This window comes from Loxodonta africana, chromosome 23 (genome assembly GCF_030014295.1).
Source record: "Loxodonta africana isolate mLoxAfr1 chromosome 23, mLoxAfr1.hap2, whole genome shotgun sequence".
NCBI lineage: Eukaryota > Metazoa > Chordata > Mammalia > Proboscidea > Elephantidae > Loxodonta > Loxodonta africana.
Window position 1 is genome coordinate 66636931 of NC_087364.1, and position 22305 is coordinate 66659235.

General features: G+C 43.4%; 1 protein-coding gene across 3 annotated transcripts in view; it reads left to right on the forward strand.

Annotated features, from left to right (window-relative positions):
- GYG1 (glycogenin 1) overlaps window positions 1-22305 on the forward strand; it is a 50627-nt gene that overhangs the window by 4950 nt on the left and 23372 nt on the right. For all 3 annotated transcript variants that reach the window (XM_064275579.1, XM_064275577.1, XM_064275578.1), the window contains exons 3-5: window positions 81-255; window positions 534-696; window positions 14966-15092. In XM_064275579.1, the coding sequence (XP_064131649.1) occupies window positions 81-255; window positions 534-696; window positions 14966-15092 (465 nt within the window). The remainder of the gene's footprint in view (window positions 1-80; window positions 256-533; window positions 697-14965; window positions 15093-22305) is intronic.

Here is a 22305-nt window from a genome sequence, read left to right on the forward strand (position 1 = left end):
GAGACAGCCATCTTAACGTTAGATCGGTCACTTGTTCTGAAAAGATGCTAAGCGCTGCTGTCTGGATTTTATTTTGACAGAAAAGTGTTAGAGACAGTCTTTGATGAGGTCATCCCGGTAGACGTCCTGGACAGTGGCGATTCTGCTCACCTAACCTTGATAAAGAGGCCCGAGCTGGGTGTCACGTTAACGAAACTACACTGCTGGTCGCTGACACAGTATTCAAAATGTGTGTTCATGGACGCAGATACTCTGGTGAGTGTGGCTTTGCGGGCCGAGAAGACGTATATAGCAACAGAGACCTGTTAGGCATTCAAGATATGGCTGGGAACACTTGACAGGACAGTTCAGATAAAACCACTGTTGTAAAAAGAGTCAGGTGACAGAGGAGACCAGACCCAGGAGGCCTTACAGCTGTCATCTGGATGGTTAAGACCAACAAATGAATCCTCTGTGTTGGGTCACTTAGGAAGACTTAAGGAAGTGATGTTCTAACGGAACATTTCTCTAACACCTTTCCCCCTTTGAATCAGGTCCTAGCAAACATCGATGACCTTTTTGAGCGAGAAGAATTTTCAGCAGCGCCAGACCCAGGGTGGCCTGACTGCTTCAATTCCGGCGTCTTCGTTTATCAGCCCTCAGTCGAGACATACAATCAGCTGTTACAGTTTGCTTCCGAGAAAGGTAGTTTTGATGGTATGTATCTGTTAACTTCATCTCTGATAAGCTGTTGGTAACTTCTAGGGGCTGTTCTTCTAAGGGACATAATTGCTATGGTGCTTCGTGCCCAGGAAACAGCACTATCATGAGAGGTAGCAAACATTTTTAAATTGTGCTCTTTTTTGGAAATAGTGTTAGCATTTGTGTGCACACGTGCGTATTTTTTCTATCGATGCTTACATTCACCTAAACTAGGATAGGCAGTTTTGCAGGCTTGCCTTTAAAGGTGGCCTTCCTTGTCTCTCATTTAGAGTATGACAATTGTTCAAGAATTCAAAAGACTGTTAGACTAATCAAAAACATAGCCACTGTTTTTACACCTGAGTACACTTAAGCACAAGAGTGTTGCCCAGCCATTGCTACCAGGAGGACCAAGCTCCAGAGCTGTAATTATGTTGGAGTTCGCTCCATAGACACCAAAAGATGCCATTGTCTCCCTGGAAACTTGAAGATAAATCTGATCATTTGGCTCTTGTCCCCTCAGGCAGGGCCGAAAAGAGAGTAGAAAGTTTATGTGAATAATCTTTGTCTTCGGCCTCATATTCTCTAAAGCCGCCGCTCATGAGGTAGAGTGGCACCTGCAAGGTGGAGGGTGTAAAATCAACAAAGTTTGCATCCGTTTTCCAGAATGCATGTGTATCTGTAGCTGTGTGTACGTATAGAAAGCTTCTGACTCTAATTTAGGGCCTCACAGCCTTTGGAGAATTTTGATCAAATGAATTAGTAGGTATGCGTCCATACTGAAACAATACATAATACGTCAATTTTATAACAGCAACAAAAAAGATAATTTTTTTTTTTTAATTGAACTTTAGATGAAGGTTTACGGAACAAACTAGTTTCTGATCAAACACTTAGTACACACATTGTTCTATGACATTGGTTAACAACCCCATGACATGTCAACACTCTCCCTTCTCAACCCTGGGTTCCCTATTACCAGCTTTCCTGTTCCCTCCTACCTTCCAGTCCCTGCCCCAGAGCTGGTGTGTCCCTTTAGTAAAAAAGATAATTAATATGCAAAAATAGTTCATTTTTTAGTTGGTGGCTTTTTTGGACAAAGAAGAGTCCCACTGTGCACAAGAAGAAGACATAGACTGTGAATCCCTCCCCCTCCGCCCGCAGTGACTCTGCGTTAGATCTTGACATCTTGACAGCAGCCCAGGCAGGGACCAGACACCTGAGCTCTGTAGCAGAGACCCAGCACCAGGGGCTGTTTTCCCCCGCTCCATGTCCAACATCAAATCTGGGACTTGCAGTGGATAGGTCTTTTGGAATTCGCAGACACAACCTCCCTCAGTTGATGTAAGGCTTAGCCCCGAGCACGGGTCTGGGGATTCATTCCCATTGACTGGCTATACAGTTAAAAATGAAAATCTCAAACTCTTTAAATTAAAAAATGAAATATATAAGTTTGTTAGATTGTTGAAGTTAAAAGGTTTGGGAGTTAAAAAAAATGTTTAATTATACATAAAACTGAGATTGTGTTTCTGTTCATAGAAATTTAATTCCGTTCAGTTATTTGAGGATTTGGGATTTGCACCTGTTTAAAATATCATTGAGAAGGATAAGGAAGTTTAAAGTATCAACCGGGTTTCACCGTTTGGCTAGATTATACTCTGCCAGTAGTTTTCAGCTACTTGGACATTTTGCTGGTGGCACAGTGGTTAAGCGCTCTGCTGCTAACTCAAGGGTCTGCAGTTCGAACCCACCACTTGCTTCAGAGAAAGATGTCTTGGCAGCCTGCTTCCATAAAGAGTACAGCTTTGGAAACCCTCTGCGGCAGTTGTGCTCTGTCCTGTAGGGTCGCTGTGTGTCAGAATCGACCCCACGGCAACAAGTTTTTAGAGACATTTTTGGTTGTCACAGTGGAGGTGGGTGCTGCTGGCATCTAGTGGGCACTAGGAATGTTAACCAGGGATGCTGTTGAACATCCTGCAATGCACAGGGTAGCCTCTACAACACGTAATTACCTGGCCCAAATGCCCATAGTGCCACGGCTGAGGACCCCTGCTCTGTGCCAGGGCATCACAGCTCTGAAACAGTGAGCAGGAATTTCTGAGCCCTCATGAATGGCAGTATCTGACAAGAAGTGCAATCTTGTTTTAAGGAACCCTTAAGTAAGAAAAATAATCACATCCTGCTGCTCACCGTGGTCAGGGCCAACTGTACCGTCTTGGCTTTAGTAACTTAGGATTTTAGCTCCTATTCTTTTCCTTTCCTAGAAGGAAGGAAAGCTGCTGTAAGTATTCGAGCTCAAAATAGGTATTCCTTATTCCTTCTGCTATGCTGAAACAGTTACCTTTGCGTAAGAGGAAGGAGAGCACTTTTAGCAGAAGTCCACAGTTCACCGTAATTTAGCTTTCCTGTCAGACCGTGGATTTCTTCACTTCATTTCATTGAAGGAAGTCAACGTAATCCTGCCAGAAACTCGGTTTAACTATGCCTAGCGTCAGTAGAAAATCAAATTCTAAAGTGGACCTGTGGCCTCCCAGCTGCCTGAAATCCACTTGATTTTAATCATAGAAAGGGAATCCAATTTCTAACCAAGTGTTAGATGTTGTTAAAAGGTAAAGAGTCACATGCCATGGAAAATTTTGCAGGTTACATTTTTAGAGTATGAAGCTCAGTAACTGATAGTAACCAACCTAGATTGTCTGCCTTGTTCTAGAATACTGCAGGAGTTGTCAACTTGTGAAGAAGCCTGGATGTAGTTGTGAGAAGTGCTCAACTAGAAAGCAATTTTTGCTTTTTCAGCCAGAATCTGAAAGCAAGGAGATTCTCCCCATGCTGGCTAGCAGCACATTTCAGCATCCTGCAACAGGGCTTCCAGGCTCTGGCCCTCCTGTAAGGTATTCCTTCTGCTGGCTAATTGGTGGCCAGAGGCAGAATTTTCTAATTGTTAGCTGCCATGGAGTCACCCCAACTCTTGGTGACTGCATGCCCAAGGAAACAAAACATTGCCCGGTCTAGCACTCACCCTTCTCCATGATCGGTTGTGAATCAGACTGTTGTGATCCATAGGGTTTTCAAATAGAAGTGCTTAATTGAAGGAGTTAAAAATTTAAGTACGTACGTGAGAATTTACAGTTACTTCTCAATATATTGTATAAATTTAAAAGAAAGAACACACTACCAAAAAACCAAACCAAATCCACTGCGGTCGAGTCGATTCTGACTCATAGCGACCCTATAGGACAGAGTAGAACTGCCCCAGAACTGCCTGGTGGATTTGAACTGCTGACCTCTTAGTTAGCAGCCGTAGCACTTAACCACTATGCCACCAGGGTTTCCAAAGAACACACTGGCAGCTCTTAAATGAAAGGTCGGTTCCACCTGAAGTGTGTGTTGGTAAGTTTTACTCAGCAAAGAAAGCTTACTCCATACCTTAGGGACCCTACTCCTTCCTGGAGGAGTTTATTCACCTTGAATCCATACCTGTGTGATACACAGATTTATTGGACTTACAAAGAATTTTAATAAAAGATTCATTAAAATTATAAAAATTTGTATTAAGTGAAATTTAATAAAATTAGAAAAGGTGCTACATCCTTTTCTGATGGCAATAAGCTTGCTTTGCCCTGAGTTTTCAGTACGGTGCCTGATTTGTTTAGGTGTCATACCATAGACGTTGGGGTGTTTCCTTTGACTGTCACATTTACTGATATCCGTGGGTACCCCTGCTTTCCTGAGCAGAGGCTTAAGTCGCAGCATTTTTAGAGCAGTGGTTCCGGAAGACCGGCATGGAGATGACTGTGTCTCCGTCTGAATGTCTTGTAAGTCCTGCTTAATCTCTCACATACATCGAGAGACACGGCTGGGACCTGGTGTCCACTGACAAGCCACACAGGCCGCTGATGGCTGAGCGGTTATCGCAGCTGCGTTTGGAAGTCTTGTAGCTCGAAAGAATGCAGCTGTCATGCTTCTCATCGCCAGCCTTCTCTCTAATCACTCTCGAGCCTCTGGCCAAGAGAATAAGCCTAATATGGCAGCAGGGCTAGGCACCTTGACTTCTCTTTTCTTCCCAAGTACCTAGAGTATTAGATTTCAGGCTTGTAACTGTATACCTAAGTCATGGCTGACACCTAATTTCCCTTAATGAACAGTCTACGTTCCAGTAATTCTCTTGCTTATATTTTCAAACTCTTGGTACTTACTTCACCACTGAAGTTACAAGTTTCCTGAAAGTTGAACAATAGGGGTTGTGAAACAGATACCGCTAGCATTTTATGGAACCTGACAGGATTAAAGGCTAACCTCAAGACTCGTCAGCAGTGAGAAGAGGAGAGGGGGGTCACAGTGTTGTAGGTACTAAGCAGCCATTTTCTGTCTCTTCCATGCACTCGTGTGAAATGAAGCTGGTGAACTTGACTTTTAATTTGAAGAAATCACCCTGAATGCCTGTTGAGGTTTTTCTGTTTCTTTTTTTTGTTTTTCCTTTTCCATTGGGACTCCAGAGTATCCTAAATTAAGAGTACTTGTACAGTTATGAGTTGGAACTGACTCGATGGCACTGGGTTTGGTTTTTTCGTTTTTGAAAATTGCTATCTATTAAGTTTCATCCATATGTGTTAGTACTTCTTTCAAAATCCAAATCAAAAAGGAATTTGTATCTTCCAATTTGAGTGTGTGTGTGAATGTTACGATTCCTTTAGTTACTATAACCGGAATACCCTAAGCCTTTATTGGAATTTTGACCTATAGTTGAATTTTCAGAAAGAAAAAAAGAGGAAGGAATTAATTGGTGGCAGAATTTTTGGTATGGCTTTATTTTAAGCAGAATCCAGAATCTGCTGTGGGGTCATTATACCTGCTGCACTCCATATTCTAAGTGGTCACTGAGACCCTTAAACTCCCAAATCTTTTTTCTCTGCTTGGGAATGCATAGTGACGCACGTCATGTTTTAAAATGATTTTTTTAATTTTATTTTATTGTGCTTCAGGTGAAAGTTTCAGCACAAATTAGCTTCTCAATTCAAAAATGTATACACAGTGGTGACGTCGGTTGGTTGCAGTCCCCGCAGTGTATCGGCAGTCTCTTAAATGATTTTTAACAGAAAAGATTTGGTGCTAAATCCTGTTGAAGGGTAAAATTGACCAGTGCCACCTTCCCTAATCTTGTAGTTAGGCTTCTTTCTGCTGGACTTGCCCAAAAGAGGAATGAAGGAAGGAGATATTTCAAGATAGGACCTGTCTTTTCCAAACCAAATGGGCTCAGATGCTCAGGCATGCCTCTCTTGGTTCCCTGGCTTGATAGCTTCTACTGTGGCTTTATCTTCCCATGGTAGGCTTTCCCCACCGGTCTGAGCCCGAGGCTGGCTGTTGCCCTTTGAGTATTTTATCACTTGCTTTGAAAACGACACTGTTTTCTTGCATTTATGTCATTTTATTGATAAATTAAGTAATAAGTCTGTTACACAAGCAAAGATGAGAAGAAAAGCCGTCTCATGTAATGCCAAAAGAATTGAGCACACAGAAGTATTTTCCTAAAGAGTTACTCTTCTAAAGCTATTTTTACTTTTACCCATGAGTATTTTTTTTTTAACTTAGCCATCTGTTTGTAGCCTTGTAACCAGCAGAGACCAGGAACTCCGTGAGAAACAGAGGGAGGGAGGAACTCCCATGTTACATGTGTGTAGGCTCTTATGCTGGTCATTCTAGTTATTGTTCACTTAGTTCTCAACAGTTCTGTGAGATAGGCCTTCAGTTATTCATTCTCTCACTCATTAACGCATTCATCTAACAAGTGCGTATTGAGGGGCTGCTGTGCGCCATAGACAGTGCTGGGGACCCACTGTCCTTAGGAGTCAGCACTGGAGCCTGCGCAGTATCCAGATCCGGGTCTGAATGGGAGTCTTCTCAGCTCTGTGGCTATGGTGTATGTGTGTGTATGTGTGTGTGTACATATGTGTGTGTGCGTGTATGCCTGTGTGTGTATATCTGTGCATGTCTGTGCCTTGTGTGTGTGTCTGTGTGTGTGCGTGCTTGTGTGTGTGGTTCATTCCTCCTGTCTTAGTCTAAGACTAAGCTGCCATGACAAAGTATCACAAACTGGGCAGCTTAAAACAACAGAACTGTATTCTCTCACAGTCCTGGAGGATAGACTCTGAATTCTGAGTATAGGGCCATGCTCTCTCCAAACACCCTTCTGTTTCTCATCCAGCTTCTTTTGTAGGCCCAGGCATTTCTTGGCTTGGGGCTACAGCACTCCAGTCTCTGCCTCGTCTTCACATGGCCGTCTTCTCTCTGCATCTCTCTCTGCCTCTTCGTTTACAAGGACACCAGTCAGATTAGATTAGGGTCAACCGTACTCCAGTATGACGTCGTGCTTAACTAATTACATCTGTGAAATCTCTATTTCCAAATAAGGCCACCTTCACAGGTACCAGGGGTGTTAGGACTTGAATGTTATCTTCTTAAAAAAAAAAAAATTTTTTTTTTTGGGGGGGGGACACAAATTAATCCATAGCACCCTCCATTATCCCACACCGCAACGTTCCTGTGAATGTATCCTGAGAAGGATAGAGGTTGAAGGGAAAACCCCTATTACTATTTTCTTATTACAGATTTAAAAAAAAAACAAAACACTGCCATCAAGTCAGTTCCAGCTTGCGGTGACCCTGTAGTACAGAGATGAACTTCCCCATAGGGTTTCCAAGAAGCAGCTGATAGATTTGAACTGCTGGCCTTTTGGTTAGCAGCTGAGCTCTTAACAATTGTGCCGCCAGATTAGTTCCTTAAACTTCATTCCTTCCTGAGTAGAGAGAGCAGCCAGTAAGCTTTAGGGATAGAGAAAGGGGAGCTCAAGTCTTCTGCCTCCACAGCTCCACTGGCCTTCCTCTCTGTGCACAAAAACCTAGAAATAATGTTGTCTTTATAAATCTGCAGCACAGTTGATAGCCTTGCATTGTTTTATGGGCTCTGGAAATATTCTCTGAAGCGTTACTCTCACCCACATTTCTATACCAGAAAACCAAACCCGTTGAGCTTGAGTCTATTCAAATTCATAGCGACCCTATAGGACAGAGTAGAACTGCCCTATAGGGTTTCCAAGGAGTGGCAGGTGGATTCCAACTGCTGACGTTTTGGTTAGCAGCCGAACTCTTAACCACTGTGCCACCAGGGCTCCACAGTTCTGTAGTAGGTCTGTTAATTCAGTATTTCAAAAACGATTTTAGCCCTACCTTTATAAAGCCTATATTCTGTATAACCTTATAGGCATTGCACAATTTAATTATGTAATTATTCTGACAAACTCAGGGTGCTAAGAAATTCTGGACCAGAATGACTTGCCCTAGAGTGAGAAAGGGAAGTTTAAATGAAGAATAAGTGTTCCCTTGCATATATATAGTGATTTAATTAAGAACTTGGTTATTAAGAATCTCTTTTTAAAAATAAAGTTGGAAAGCAAAAGCTATAACATGAAATGGTAGTGAGACAAGAGTGTGGCCCCTGGACACTCTCTCAGCTCAGTAATGAGGTCACTCCTGAGTCTCACCCTTCAGCCAAAGATTGGACCGGTCCATAAACCAAAACAAGACTAAAGGGGCACACCAGCCCAGGGGCAAGGACGAGAAGGCAGGAGGGGACAGGAAAGCTGGTAACGTGGAACCCAAGGTCGAGAAGGGGAGATGGTTGACATGTCACAGGGTTGGCAACCAGTGTCACAAAACAATATGTGTATTGTTTAATTAGAAACTAGTTTGTTCTGTACACCTTCATCTAAAGTACAATTTTAAAAAAAAAAGGTAGTAAGGCAGTTGTTCTTGACTGGCACAGATTGAGTCTACTGAGATTCAGTGATGCTGGGCCCTGAGCTACAAAAGCCTCAGTTTCCATGAGCTGGGCCATTCATAATCTGTGATTTAGTGATCCTTGCATGCTCGCTGTAGGCAGGAGTGATGACATCTGCCAGGTATATCAGAGGAAGTCACTTCTAAGGAGTGAGTTGTGTTCATTTCAGCACTTGCCTATATCTCTATTATAGTATTAATCCTATCTGGCTTTGATTATTTGCTTAATATTTGCCTCTCTGCCCCCTTATTGGATTGAGAACTGGAACCTGTCTTACCTCGTGTCTCTCATGCCTGATACCTTATTTATACAACTTTAGACATTTTCTATGGAAATGACATTTTTGACAGTTGCATTCTCTGACATAATAAAATTAAAAAGGAGTCATTCTCCAAAAGATTCTAGACCAGTGTGTCTCAAATTTTAATGTGCAGACATCACCTGCATATTAAAATCTGGACTCGGACCCGGTAGGTCCCAGGTGGGACTCAGCACTTTGCATTTCTGTCAAGCTCCCAGGTGATGCCCATGCTGGAGGAATCTGGACCACGCTTGGAGTAGTGAGGGTCTAGGGGGGAACATTCCTGAGGCCAAGATAGTGGGATTCAAGTTTAAACCAAAATTGACCCACCTGCCCCAAGACCCACAGTAGGTAAGCCAGCTTCCAATGAACTATGAAAGTGAACACAATCTACACAAACACTGGACAAATACACAAACTAAGAGACCCCACTCAGACGACTCCATTTCTGTTTTAATAGAGCTAATTCTAATAAATGCTGTAGTATGTCCATAGTTGTTAGCTGCTTCCTAACCCTGCTTAAAATGCCTGCAGGATACCCAGTGGCCGTAAGGCTATTATTAGCGTTTGGGCAGTTTGGTGGAAGGATGAGACACAATCAGATACTTGCTTTTGTTTGCAAAGCAGGTGCCATGTGCCTCATGTTCCACTTCCTTTCCCTGTCTCTGGCACCTGTGTTCTACTTCCTTTCTCTCTCTCTCTCTCTCTCTCACCTGTGTTCCACTTCCTTTCTCTCTCTCTCACCTGTGTTCCACTTCCTTTCTCTCTCTCACTTATGTTCCGCTTCCTTACTTTCTCTTACCTGTGTTCCACTTTCTTTCTCTCTTTCTCTCCCCTGTGTTCCACGTTCTTTCTCTCTTTCTCTCTCTCGCCTATACCACCACACCCTGGCCAGCTGGATCACAACTGAGGGCGATGTCTGTCTGCTAATCATGTTTGTCAGTTCTGACATGATGGAGATTAAAAGTGCCTTATCCTGTCTGCACAAGTAAAGCCGCCTGTGGAAGTCTGACTAGAATGTTCTGGACATAAGTCCTGGGAATCCAGCAGTCTTCATGGCACTCCTGTAGGCTTTGTAGCTCAGACGTGCTTAGATTTGCAAGTGGTTAAAGCACTCAGCTGCTAACCAGAAGGTCAGTGGTTCGAATCCATCAGCTGCCTGCGAGAGAAAGATGTGCCAGTCAGTTCCCGTAAAGACTAGAGTCGTGGAAACCCCCTGGGACAATTCTGCTCTGTCCTATAGGGTCACTATGAGTCGGAATCAACTCGATGCCAAAGGGTTTGATTTTTTTTGAAAGAGAGGTTATTGATACACCACTCATAAATTTTTCTGACAAAGTTAAAACATTTGCCTGACCTTGAAATATTGAGCTGGGCAGTAGGAAAAAGATGGTTAAGATCTCTGGAATACTGAATTAACAAATGATTTGAAAAGCCACAGACTTCTGGATGGTATTTAATTCTATTTTTGATCTGCGGTTTTTACCTAAAAGGAGCCCTAGTGGTGCAGTGGTTAAAGCACTTGGCTGCTAACCGAAAGGTCGGCCGTCGAACCCACCAGCCACTCCGCGGAAGAAGGATGTGGCAGTCGGCTTCCATAAAGGTTACAGCCTAGGAAACCCTGTGGGGCAGTTCTGTTCTGTCCTATAGGGTTGATATGAGTCAGAATTGACTCGATGGCAGTGGGTTTAGTGGGTTTTGGGTTGTCTAAAAGGTGACCCTCTGTAGTGACACAATACAATCAGTGGCCCTTGTAGTTTTATGATCTCAGCTGCATCCTCTGGAGGTGAGGAGGGTCTTGTTGAGTGTTAAAGATTTGCCGGTTTAATGGGCACCATGGAATCAACAAGTCTACTTTGCTGCCTTTTCTCTCCCCTGTCTTGTTTCCTGTTGCTCCAGTGCTTCTCAGCCTTCCCATGGCACACAGATGATGCACTGATAGCGTTGTAGGGTAACTGAGGGCAAACGGAAGCGGCCTGCGGTGGCCAGAGGCAGCCAGCCAGGGACTCTGAGTGATCAAGATCTCTGACTCCTGTTTTCCAGACTCATGCTGGTTGGATTGAGAAGTTCTGCTTTACAACTACTATTCTGAACTTCACGGAATTATATTTCTTCACTGCATTACATGTAGCCAGTAGTCATTGTATAATGGAATTGCTTAGTTAATTTTTATTAAAAAAAGGTCTGATAATGTGGCATAAAAAAACTAGTAGAAAAAAATAGTGTTATGCTCAATTTTACAAAGTTCAGAAACAAGCAAAACTATGTATGTTGTCTGGGATACAGACATATGTGGTAAAATAAATCAAGCAAGACAAAGACAAACAAAATTCATGATTAGTAGTTAAGGTAGCCGGGAGAGGGCCAAGCAGGGAGATCAGACTGCAGAGCCAACACAGAGAACTTCAACAGTGTTAGTAAAGTTCAGGTTCTTAAATTGGATATGGGGTAGATAGAGTTTTACATTAATATTCTTTATGTCGGTCACATGTATTTTGATAGTATCCTATTTCATAGTAAGAACAGATGAATATGTAAAGCTACAATCACAGTATACGTGGCTGTTTATCTTTTTTTTTTTTTTGCACAGTGGACTGATTGTATAGCCGTTAATTTTAATGGTTGAATAATATTGCAGTGGGCAGTTGGTATCACAGCGCTCTAACCATTCCTCCATGGATGGGCATGTAAGTTCTGCTGTTGCAGAACATCTTCCAGGTTCTTGTATTCATCCTACAAATAATTTGTGTGAAAGGCACCCCTATATGCTAGAAACACGGTGGTAAGCAAAAAGAGTCATATCCGTGCCCTTATGGAATTTAGCATCTAGTGACCAATAGTTTCTAGTTGTATTTTGTATTTTTACCATATTGATTCTCAGACATTTTATTCATTTTAACTTTTTATTTTGAGAGAATTGTAGCTTCACATGCAGTTGTAAGAAATAACAGAGAGAGATTCCATATAACCTTTGCCCAGTGTCCCCCAGTGGTAACAGCTTGCATAACTATAATGCATATCACAACCGGGAAGTTCACATTGATCTAACCCAAGCCCGTTGCCGTTGAGTCAATTCCAACTCATAGCAATGCTATTGGACAGAGTAGAGCTGCCCCATAGGGTTTCCAAGGAGAAGCTGGTGGATTCAAACTGCCAACCTTTTGGTTAGCGGCCATAGCTCACCATAGCTCTTAACCGCTGTGCCACCAGAGCTCCTTGATCTAACCCATCAACCTTATTTAGATTTCACTTATATGCTGTCATTTATCTTGCATGTCTTTGTGTATTTCTATGCAATTTTATCCCACGTGTAGATTGGTATGTCCACCACCATAGTCAAGACATAATAGTAGTTCTTTCAGGGCTTTGAACCAGTTTGTTGCAGTTTGAACCCCTGATGAGAATTTACATTTCCACCCCAGATATACTGAATCAGAATCTATATTTTAACAAGATCCCCAGGTGATTCTTACGTATAATAAATTTTGAGAGCCACCGCTCTACTAGCAGTTCTCAGAATTGGTCCCTAACCAGCAGTATTAGCATCTCCTTAGAGAAGCAAATTCTCAGCAGGAGTTTGAACTGAATGAACCGGTTCAACCCTGGTCCTTTACAAAGATCCCTCATGTTACCCTTTTATAGCCTTCCCTCTCCCCTTCCATATCCCCTGGCAACAATGAATCTGTTCTCCATCTCTACGGTTTTGTCATTTGAAGAATGTTAATACACTTTCTCTTGTTGACTGTCTCGTTATATGACATTTCACGTTTACGAGGATAGTAAAAAAATCTACTATACGACTATTTTGTGCATCAGTGATGTACGTCTGGCAGTAATGAACAGAAACAAACACCAAGGTGCAAGGCAAGAATAATGCTGACTGTGATAGTTGAGGTTATTGTCAACTTGGTTGGGCCATGATTCTCAGTGGTTTGGCAGTTACGTAGTGATGTAATTTGGCAGTTATATAATGATGTAACTTGACAGTTGTGTAATGATGTAGTCATCTTCCATTTTCACATGAAACCAATTTTGCCTAATGACCTGGACTTTGGAACCTAACCACATGGGTCAGTGAGGAGAGGGTGTATAAATGGAATCATGCGATATGTAACCTGGTGGGATTGGCATTTTTCACTCAGCATAATTCCCTTGACATCAGTCCAAACTGTGTGTATCAGTACTTCATTCCTTTTTATTGCGGAGTACTATTCCTTTTATGGATACATGTTCATTCACTCACTGAAGGACATTTGGGATGTTTCTGGTTTTGGACTATTACGAATAAAACCTCTATGAACATTTGCTCAGCCTTTATTTTGATTATTACATGTAAAAGCAAATTAATAAGACTTCAGGCCTCTGTACCTCAGCCACCTTTGTTCCAGTGTGTGTGTCCACATTTGGGATATCTTTGCTTGTAGAACCCGAAATAAGCCTCTGATGAACAGCATGCTGTTTTCCCTTTAATATTTTGTGTATCAGCATACATTAATTTTTCTATATGGTTGAAATCTTTTGTTCTCATTATCTGTTTGTCTATGTAAGAGTGAAGCTTGCCATCTTTATTATCTGTTTGGAACTTAATGAGGGTAAATCCTTGGTTTTTGCTTAGACGTTTATCCCTGAAGGATGGGGACCTGTCAGAGCCTCCGTATACAGAGAGGTTGTTCAGTGGTTGATGGGAAGAATGGGATAGGGATGGCATAGAGGGTGGGTGAGGTATATTTGGGCTTTGAATCTAAAGCCCTGATCTTACTGCTTAACTCAGAATATTAAATCTCCCAGATTTCTAACATTCTGCAAAGCCAAGAAAACCTGAAGAGTAAGAGTAATTGTACCCGCTGTAGCTTTAGGAAAGAAACTGGGGCTCAGACCAAGGAGGGAAGTGACTGTAGGGTATGCAAGCCTCACTTAGGAAAAGTAGGACCTCCCTACCTGCCATCCCCCATACATACCTCTCTGTGCGTGCGCACACACACATACACGTCCCGCGGTACTGTTCTGCACAGGAGACTGGTTCTAAGCATGTTTTCCAAAATCTCACGAGTCTAAAACAGAAAGGACGTGAACTCCATAGAGGAATATGTCTTAAGATGGCTGAGGAACCTGTTCGGTTACTTGGGTGTTTATGACACTTAACTCTTTAGATTTTTATCGCTTTTATTTCTTTGGAATGAATTGCCATGGTCCTCACCATCCGAAGAAGACGTGAAGTCCAGGGAACCCCAAGGGCTGAGCAAGCATGTGTGCAGTGTGGTTGGGGTCTGACCTCGGCCGCGGTGATGATGGACCTGCCCTGCCCAGAGGCTTGGTCTGTGGTAGGACTGTGGACTGCAGGACCATGTGGCCTTCTGGGCCCTCTGTTGGTGGCAAATAGTCAGGGCCCTCAGAAAACAGTTCCGTTATCCCTGTTTGCTCTCTTTCGTGTTTTACATTTTGTGCCCCATTGGCCTTGAGATAGTCTAAAATCTTTAACATGGCCTTGGAGGCCCTGCGTGGTCTAGCCCCTACCTGCCTCTCTGCTGCATCCCCCACTCTGCAGTGGCCTTACGCAGGCTGCCTTCCTGGTCTTTCCGTAGTCTCACGTTCCTGCCTACCTTTAGGTCTTTGGCACCTACCGTTTTGCTCTCAGCCTGGAACACCAGCTACCCTCCCTCTCTCTACCTGCATTCATAGAGTCCCTCAGATCTTGGTTTAAAGACCACTTCCTTGTGGGAGCCTTTCCTGACCCATGAGCTGAGGTCTTGAGCTCCTTTAACTGTGCTCACAGATCCCTGGACCTCCTTCACTGCCCTTAGCGCTGTTTGTGATGATTCACACTGAGTGCCGTTTTGCTGGTATCACCATCCCGCCCAGGCCCTTGTGAAAACAATACCATCTCTCTTATTCATCAGTGACTCTTCCGGCATCTGGTACGGTGCCTGGCATAGTAATAGGCGCTCAATAAATATTTGTTTCATTAGTGAATAAAATCAGGGAAACGGTTACTCCTAAAACATTCTTAGCAGGTTTCACATGAGATTTATTATTTTTTAAAATGGAATTTGTACCTAATTTTTAAAAGTTTAGTCGTATGTGCCTGTAAAATTACTGAACTGTCCTAGAGGTCTGTTAACTGTAATTCTTTTTTTTCTCTCTCTCTTTCAGGTGGGGACCAGGGTTTACTGAACACGTTTTTTAGCAACTGGGCCACAACAGATATCAGAAAGCACCTGCCGTTTATTTATAATCTCAGCAGCATTTCTATATACTCCTACCTCCCAGCATTCAAAGAGTAAGTGCACCTGCCTTGACTGTGGTTGGGGATGGTGAGGGCGGGGGAGGAGTATAGGATGTGTCGAGTGTCTTTCATTGCCAGCTGAGGAACATGGCAAGTTGGGCACAGGCTCTCTCTTTAGGAAGAAACATTGCTGTGATGGGGAGAGGCCTTGATGTTACTGTCTTGTGCTTGGAGCAACCCGGAGGACATTTATCAGCCTTCTGGTGCAAGGGGAACCCTGGCTGTATGGTAGTTAAGCATTCAGCTGCTAACCAAAAGGTCAACAGCTCGAATCCACCAGCTGCTTCTTGGAAATCCTATGGGACAGTCCTGTTCTGTCCTATAGGGTTGCTATGAGGTGGAATTGACTCAGTGGCAACAGGTACAGGACAAGGTTCCCACCAATTTAAGATACCCACTTGCAAATCATAAGTCGTAGTCAAGAACGCAGATTGTAGGGTCCGACCAACTAGGACACAAACACAGCTACTTCCTCCTAATGGCTGCGTTGCCACCGGTAAGACCACAACACGCTGAACTTCAGTTTCTTCACCTAGAAAACGAGGGTGTTAACAGCTTCCTCCATAGTGCTGTGGAGATCAGGCAAGATCCTGTCAGCAGTATGGTGGGTGGTTAGGATTGGGGCCCTGGAGCTGGTCTCATCGGTTCAAATCCTGAGGTGGTCGCTTACTGAAGAGGTGACCATGAGCGAGTCTGTGAGCTTCTCTCTGCCTCAGTGTCCTTATGCGGTTGTTGTGAGGATGAAAGAAGCAATCAGGTAAAGTGGTTAGAAGAGGGCCTGGCCTTAGCACTCAGATGTTAGGTTATTAATCTTTTACATTTTTGAGAGGTAGTATAGTATTAAGTTAGAGAGTCAGCGAAAAAGAGGAAGACCCTCAGTGAGATGGATGACACAGTGGCTACAACAATGAGCTCAAGCATAACGACGATTGTGAGGGTGGTGCAGGACCAGACAGTGTTCCGTTCTATTGTGTATAGGGTTGCTATAAGTCAGAGCCAATGCCGGGCACCTAACAATAACAAAGTATTAAGAGTAGGCTGTGAAGCCAAAAGGCTGGGAGCACATCCTCAGGTGCCATTCACCTGCTACGTGACTTAGGCTCTGTGCCTCAGTTTCCCTGTATATAACATGAGGAAGGAAATGGTACTTAGAGCTTGTTATAAGGATGAAGTGAATTAATACACATGGCATGCCTAACAGGGTAGTGCTCACTGGGCGTTTGTTTTTGCTGTTGGCATTACACGCTTGTTCCAGTGCAGCAACGGACCCAGCCTTGTTACAGTGTTGGTCCCGTCCCTAGGGCCGGGACCCTGTGCTTCTGACTCATTTATGTTGAACTGAGAAGATGATTCAGGTTTCTGGAACGGTAGCCTAGCTGTCAGGTTGATCCTGAGACACAGCCGTGAGCAGCGAAGCTCTCCATGGAGTTGCCCTTGGCTGTCCCAGCTGCAGTTCCGCCTAGGCATTGCTGAGTGATCAGAAAACAAAGGGCCTTTCATTCCTCCCATTTCATTATCCAAAGTCCTGTCCATGACTCCTGTACCTCAGTAATGAGCACGCCCAGCTTTTTGTGGCAGAAATGTTTCTTTCTCTGTCCCTTTCTGGGCAGACTCTGTCAACATTCTCTAGATAAGGATCATAAACATCTGTGTTCTTTCCTCTCTAACTGACCAACATATTAGAGCAAATTAATGTTTTCTCTTGACTGACCAACATATCAGAGCAAATTCTCAAACTTACCAACTGTGGTCCAAGGAGAGCAAACATAACAAGGTTTACTATCAAGGGTTGCAGTAAGGGAAGCTTATAGTCACTGCTCAGTCTGTGGCCTTGTAAAGTTCAACCTTGCTGGGAAATGTGGACCTGCTTCGTTTTAACCCTTACTGCTCATAGCTAACTCTGCCAGTTTGAAGAGTATACCTGCAAACCACAGCAGCTTACCCCTAGAACTGAATTGGTCTGTCATAGGGGAGTCACTGCTGAGTTGATTCCAACTCATAGCAACCCGATAGGACAGAGTAGAACTGCCCTGTAGGGTTTCCAAGGAGTGGCTAGTAGATTCAAACTGCCAAACTTTTGGTTAGCAACCGAGCTCTTACCCACTTCACCAGTAGGGCTCCAGTTGCATAATACTGTACCTTTAAATGACTAAATTCAGCTTAGTGAACAAAAAGATGAGAGAGGAATGGAAAAATAATTTTTAATAGTGTGAGCAGTGCTACCCGCCATTCCACTCAATACTGTACAGTGAGCCTGTGTCCTGTGGCGAGTGTGCTGGGGCTGTGTCCTGGGGTGAGCGTGCTGGGGCTGTGTCCTGGGGAGAGTGTGCTAGGGAGATGTGAATCTGACAGCCCTCCAGCTGACCTCAGTTCCTGAACAGAGTGAACCTGGTATTTAAAGATTCCTGCTTTTTGTACAGTGTGGCTCACAGCGCCTGGCAACTATTTCACCTGTAAGTCAGTTCGACTCTGATTTTCTCCTTACTTGCTGTCTTAGTTATCCAGAAATACTACAAGCAGATGGCTTTAACAAACAAGTTTATTCTCTTAAGTCTAGGAGGCTAGAAGTCTGAGTTCCGGGCGCCCGCTCCAGGGGAAAGCTTTCTCTGTCTGTTGGTTCTGGGGGAAGGTCCTTGTCATCAGTTTTCCCCTGTTCTAGGAGTTTCTCAGCAGAGTCTAAAGGATGCACTCTACTCCCGGCACTTGTTTCTTCGTGATAATGAGGTCCCTATCTCTCTGCTTACTTCTCTCTCTTTTTTTATCTCTTGTAAGATAAAAGGTGATGCAGGCCACGCCCCAGGGAAACTCCCCTACATCTGGTTAGGGCTGTGACCTGAGTTAGGGTGCAATATCTCACCCTAATTCTCTTTAACATAACCTAATCTTGCCTTGGAAACCCTGGTGGCGTAGTGGTTAAGTGCTACAGCTGCTAACCAAAGGGTCAGCAGTTCGAATCCGCCAGGCGCTCCTTGGAAACCCTATGGGACAGTTCTACTCTGTCCTATAGGGTTGCTGTGAGTCGGAATCGACTCGATGGCAATGGCCGGCTTTTAATCTTGCCTCATTAACCACAGGCAGAAATGAGGATTTACAACACATAGGAAAATTACATCAGATCACAAAATGGAAGATGTTATGGACTGAATTGTGTCCCCCCAAAATATATGTATCAATTTGGCTGGGGCATGATTCCCAGTATTGTGTGGTTGTCTACCATTTTGTCATCTGGTGTAATTTTCCTGTGTGCTGTAAATCCATTCTCTATGATGTTAACGAGATGGGATTAGTGGCAGTTGTGTTAATGAGGCAGGCCTCAATCTACAAAACTAGATTGTTTTTTAAGTCAGTCCCTTTTGAGATATAAAAGAGAAGCAAGCAGAGGGACATGGGGACCTCATACCACTAAGAAACAAGAGAATATCTCGTCCTTGGGACCCGAGGTCCCTGCACTGAGAAGCTCCTTGACTGGGGAAGATTGATGACGAGGACCTTCCTCCAAAGCCAACAGAGAGAGAAAGCCTTCCCTAGGAGCTGATGCCCTGAATTCGAACTTCTAGCCTCCTAGACTGTAAGAAAATGAATTTCTCTTTGTTAAAACCATCCACTTGTGGTATTTCTGTTAGAACAGCACCAGGTAGCGAAGGTAGAGGACAGCCACACAATACTAGAATCCTGGGCTGGCCAAGTTGACATACATTTTGGAGGGACACAATTCAATCCATAACACCTGCCAACAGTCAGTACCAGCTCCTGAGTAAAAGGGGCTCCTCTGTACCTTTCAGGGAAATCGCTTTTTGCACAGACAATGCTTGCCTTGATTTTAATGCAGACAAGTAAGAAGCAGATAGAGCAGAGTTGTTGTTGTCGTTTTGTTTTAATGAAATTAGACTTACTCGCTGGAACTTTGTTTCTATATCCTCCAAATGAATTTCTCAGAAAAACAGTATGAGATCTAAGTTACTAAAACGGTTAGGATGGTTTCTTCTTCCTAGCTTCAGGAGTGCATGCTGATTTTGGCAGTCTCCTTGGTTCATGGCTATAACCGTAGAGTATATGACACACTGAGGAAGTCAGGAGCAGCTCCAGCTGTTAGCCAGATGTCATCTGACCTGTGGGCCCGGAGGAGTTAACGCTGTGTGCAGCCCGCCCCTGCAGGTGTCAGCTCTACATTCTACGATAACATTGCTCAGAGCCATGCCTTGTCTCGGCCCATTGCTTGCCAGTTAGGAATGCTGACACCAGATCAGAGAATTCCTTTTGCCTTCTCTCTGCCAGAAAATGGTTTTGTTTTTCTTGAAGAGCTCCAGCTCCAGAGACACTTTCTCTTAACATTTTGGATTTGGGGGAGGGCCGAAATGGCAGGTAGTTAACATTTCATTCTTGCCTTCTGTTGATGGAAAATTGTGGTCCCAACCTTTGAATCTGAAGTAGCCTCTCAAGAACATTTGAGCCACCATAGCTACCCCTCAAGGAGTCCTGTGGAAGACCACCTGTGGGGTCTCGGCATGAGTTGGAAGCCCCGCTGTTGGGTTCAGAATGCCGTTGGTGTCTCTAGGGCCAAGTGGCTCTGTGGTGTGCTGGCAGGTGAAGTGGGAGACCGTAGAGCAGGTTTTTTTTTTTTTTTTTGGCTTGTGTTTGTTTTGTTTTATTATAATGATATACACACAACAAAACATACAGCATTTCATCAATTTCTACATGTCCAATTCATTGACATTGATTGTATTTTTCAAGCTATGCGACATTCTCGCTCTCTTTTTCCAAATTATTTCACCACACTCTGTGCGAAAACCTCCTCACTCCCCCTTCCTCCTGCCCTGGTAACCAGTTTTGGTTTCTGTATATTTTCTTATTTTCATATAAGTAATAGCATATAGTATTCGTTGAGTCGTTTGTAGAGCAACTTGGGTTTCATGGAAGAAGGAATAAAGAATTTTTCTCACAAACTGCAGGAAACTGTGTACCAAGAGGTCACTGAGGCAGTATTTAGATGTGCATACCCTAGAATAGTATGTTGTTGTTCGGTGCCCTTGAGTCGATTCTGACTCATAGCGACCCTATAGGTCAGAGCAGAACTGCCGCATAGGGTTTCCAAGGAGTGGCTGGTGGATTTGAACTGCTGACCTTTTTGGTTAGCAACCAGGCTCTTAACCACTGCACCATCAAGGCTCCTAGAATCATATAGCCTTGAATATTTTTAAATAACACTGTGGACCTTGCTATTATTTGAAGTTCCACTAAAAAATAGCCTCATGTGAATCAAACTTAATATGCATTTGAGCTATGACATAGCATATCTAAAGCCTTTCTCTACATATTGTTTGGATAGAACAAACCATAAAGGAGACACACTTAATAGTTTTACCACTTTGAGTGAATACTCAAACATAAAAAAAAACCAAACCAAACTCACTGCCGTCGAGTCGATTCCGACTCATAGCGACCCTATAGGACAGAGTAGAACTGCCCCATAGAGTTTCCAAGGAGCGACTGGTGGATTTGAACTGCCAGCCTCTTGGCTAGCAGCCGTAGAACTTAACCACTACGCCACCAGGGTTTCCTACTCAAACATAGCTTCTGAAAAAATTAGTATTTTCTGTAGTAGAAGATCCTCTTTAATGCATCATAATTTAGAACTAAAATACTTAACTTGTAATTTTTAAGTTAATTTGTAGTGTATATATTGGGAAATAAGTTCATAAATGAAATAACATTTCTGGAAGTGCCTAGCTTAATGTTTAGAAAATAGTAGCTTTTAAGGAATATTGGTTTCTTTCACATTGTCTCTGTCTGGAGAGCCTGTTTCATCCAGAGAGCATAGAATTTGGTTTGTACGGAGTGCTGGGTTGTCTCGTCGTCTTTTTTGATTAGAAAAAGTCTTATTAGTCTTTCTAAAGTCATTTAGTTCTCATTTTAGCTTTCTCTATATCCACTGACTAAAAGCTGTGTCATATCATGCTGTATAAAATGCCTAAAACAAAGATAATTTTCTGCTGTGGCTTCAAACTGCCATACAGATTAGCAGGTCAAATTGATTGACTAAAAAAGCCTGGTTTACCAAATCACTTCCAGCTATTTTGTCTTACTCTTTTACTTGAGATTAGATATGACCTGACACCTGGTCTAGTGAGAATTACAAGACTCCTTCCCATTAATTTACTGCATTGAACTTCTCTGAGGACATTCATATCCATTATTTCTTTTACATGAATTTGACTCATTCACTCTGATTTATCAAACCCCTTTAAGATCAACTTTTTCCAGAATGGAAATTGAAGCCTTACTTAGATCCCCTCTATTCTGTTGTTGTTGTGTTTTTCTGATTTGATGGTCTTTCTTCAGCCCCTGAGACCCCTTGGCTCCAGTCCCCCCGTGACTGTTGCCATTGAAGTCATAAGCTTCCTGTTTTTATTTTTGCCATTCCTACATCTTCACCCAAACCCCTGAGGCTGTTGTAATTTGGGTCACTGTTGGCTTTTGTTTTTTGTTTTTCTTAGCCATTTGTTGGTTTACTCACTTCTTCATTCAAACCTGAAGCGTGTACAGTGTGGTGCACGTTCTGCTCTGCTGCGGACCCCGAAGATGAATGAGGTGTGCCCTTGCTCTCAAGGAGCACATAGTCTAATGAATTTAGCAACTGCTCAGGTGTCCCAAGTGTCCTGTGCAACGCATGATACAGGCTGTCCTGGTTTGGGTATTGAGGAAGACTCAAGCAATGGTTGTACACACATCCTGCCCCTCCTTTCCGGACTCGGTGTGATGCCTCCTGGGCCCCAAGTGCCCATTTCTCAGCATGGCCATCTGGTCATTCTGACCTCCTCGCCAAGTGTGGTATCTCTATCAAATGATCTGTCCGCAGATCTTGCTGCTGCCCCTTCCACTGTCCCTCCCGAGTCCTTATCACCGAGGGAAAAGCTTTCACGCCAGACCCAGCTCAGCCTTCAGAGGCTGCTCTGACAGTAGGCAAGAAGGGCACAGGAGTGAGATCTCATGGGCAGAATCTTCAAGAGATGCCATCTCAATAACAGGGAGCTCAAGGGAGAGAAAGAGCGTAGAGATTGAGTAAAAGACATGTCTTCCTCAGAGGTCTCAAACTGGTGGGCTGCTGACAGTATTTGTCCCATGGATACATTTCCCCTACGCACAGTTTTCCTTTAAAAAAAGAAAAAAATCGATTGTCAACATTTAAAATTTAGAGAATATCATC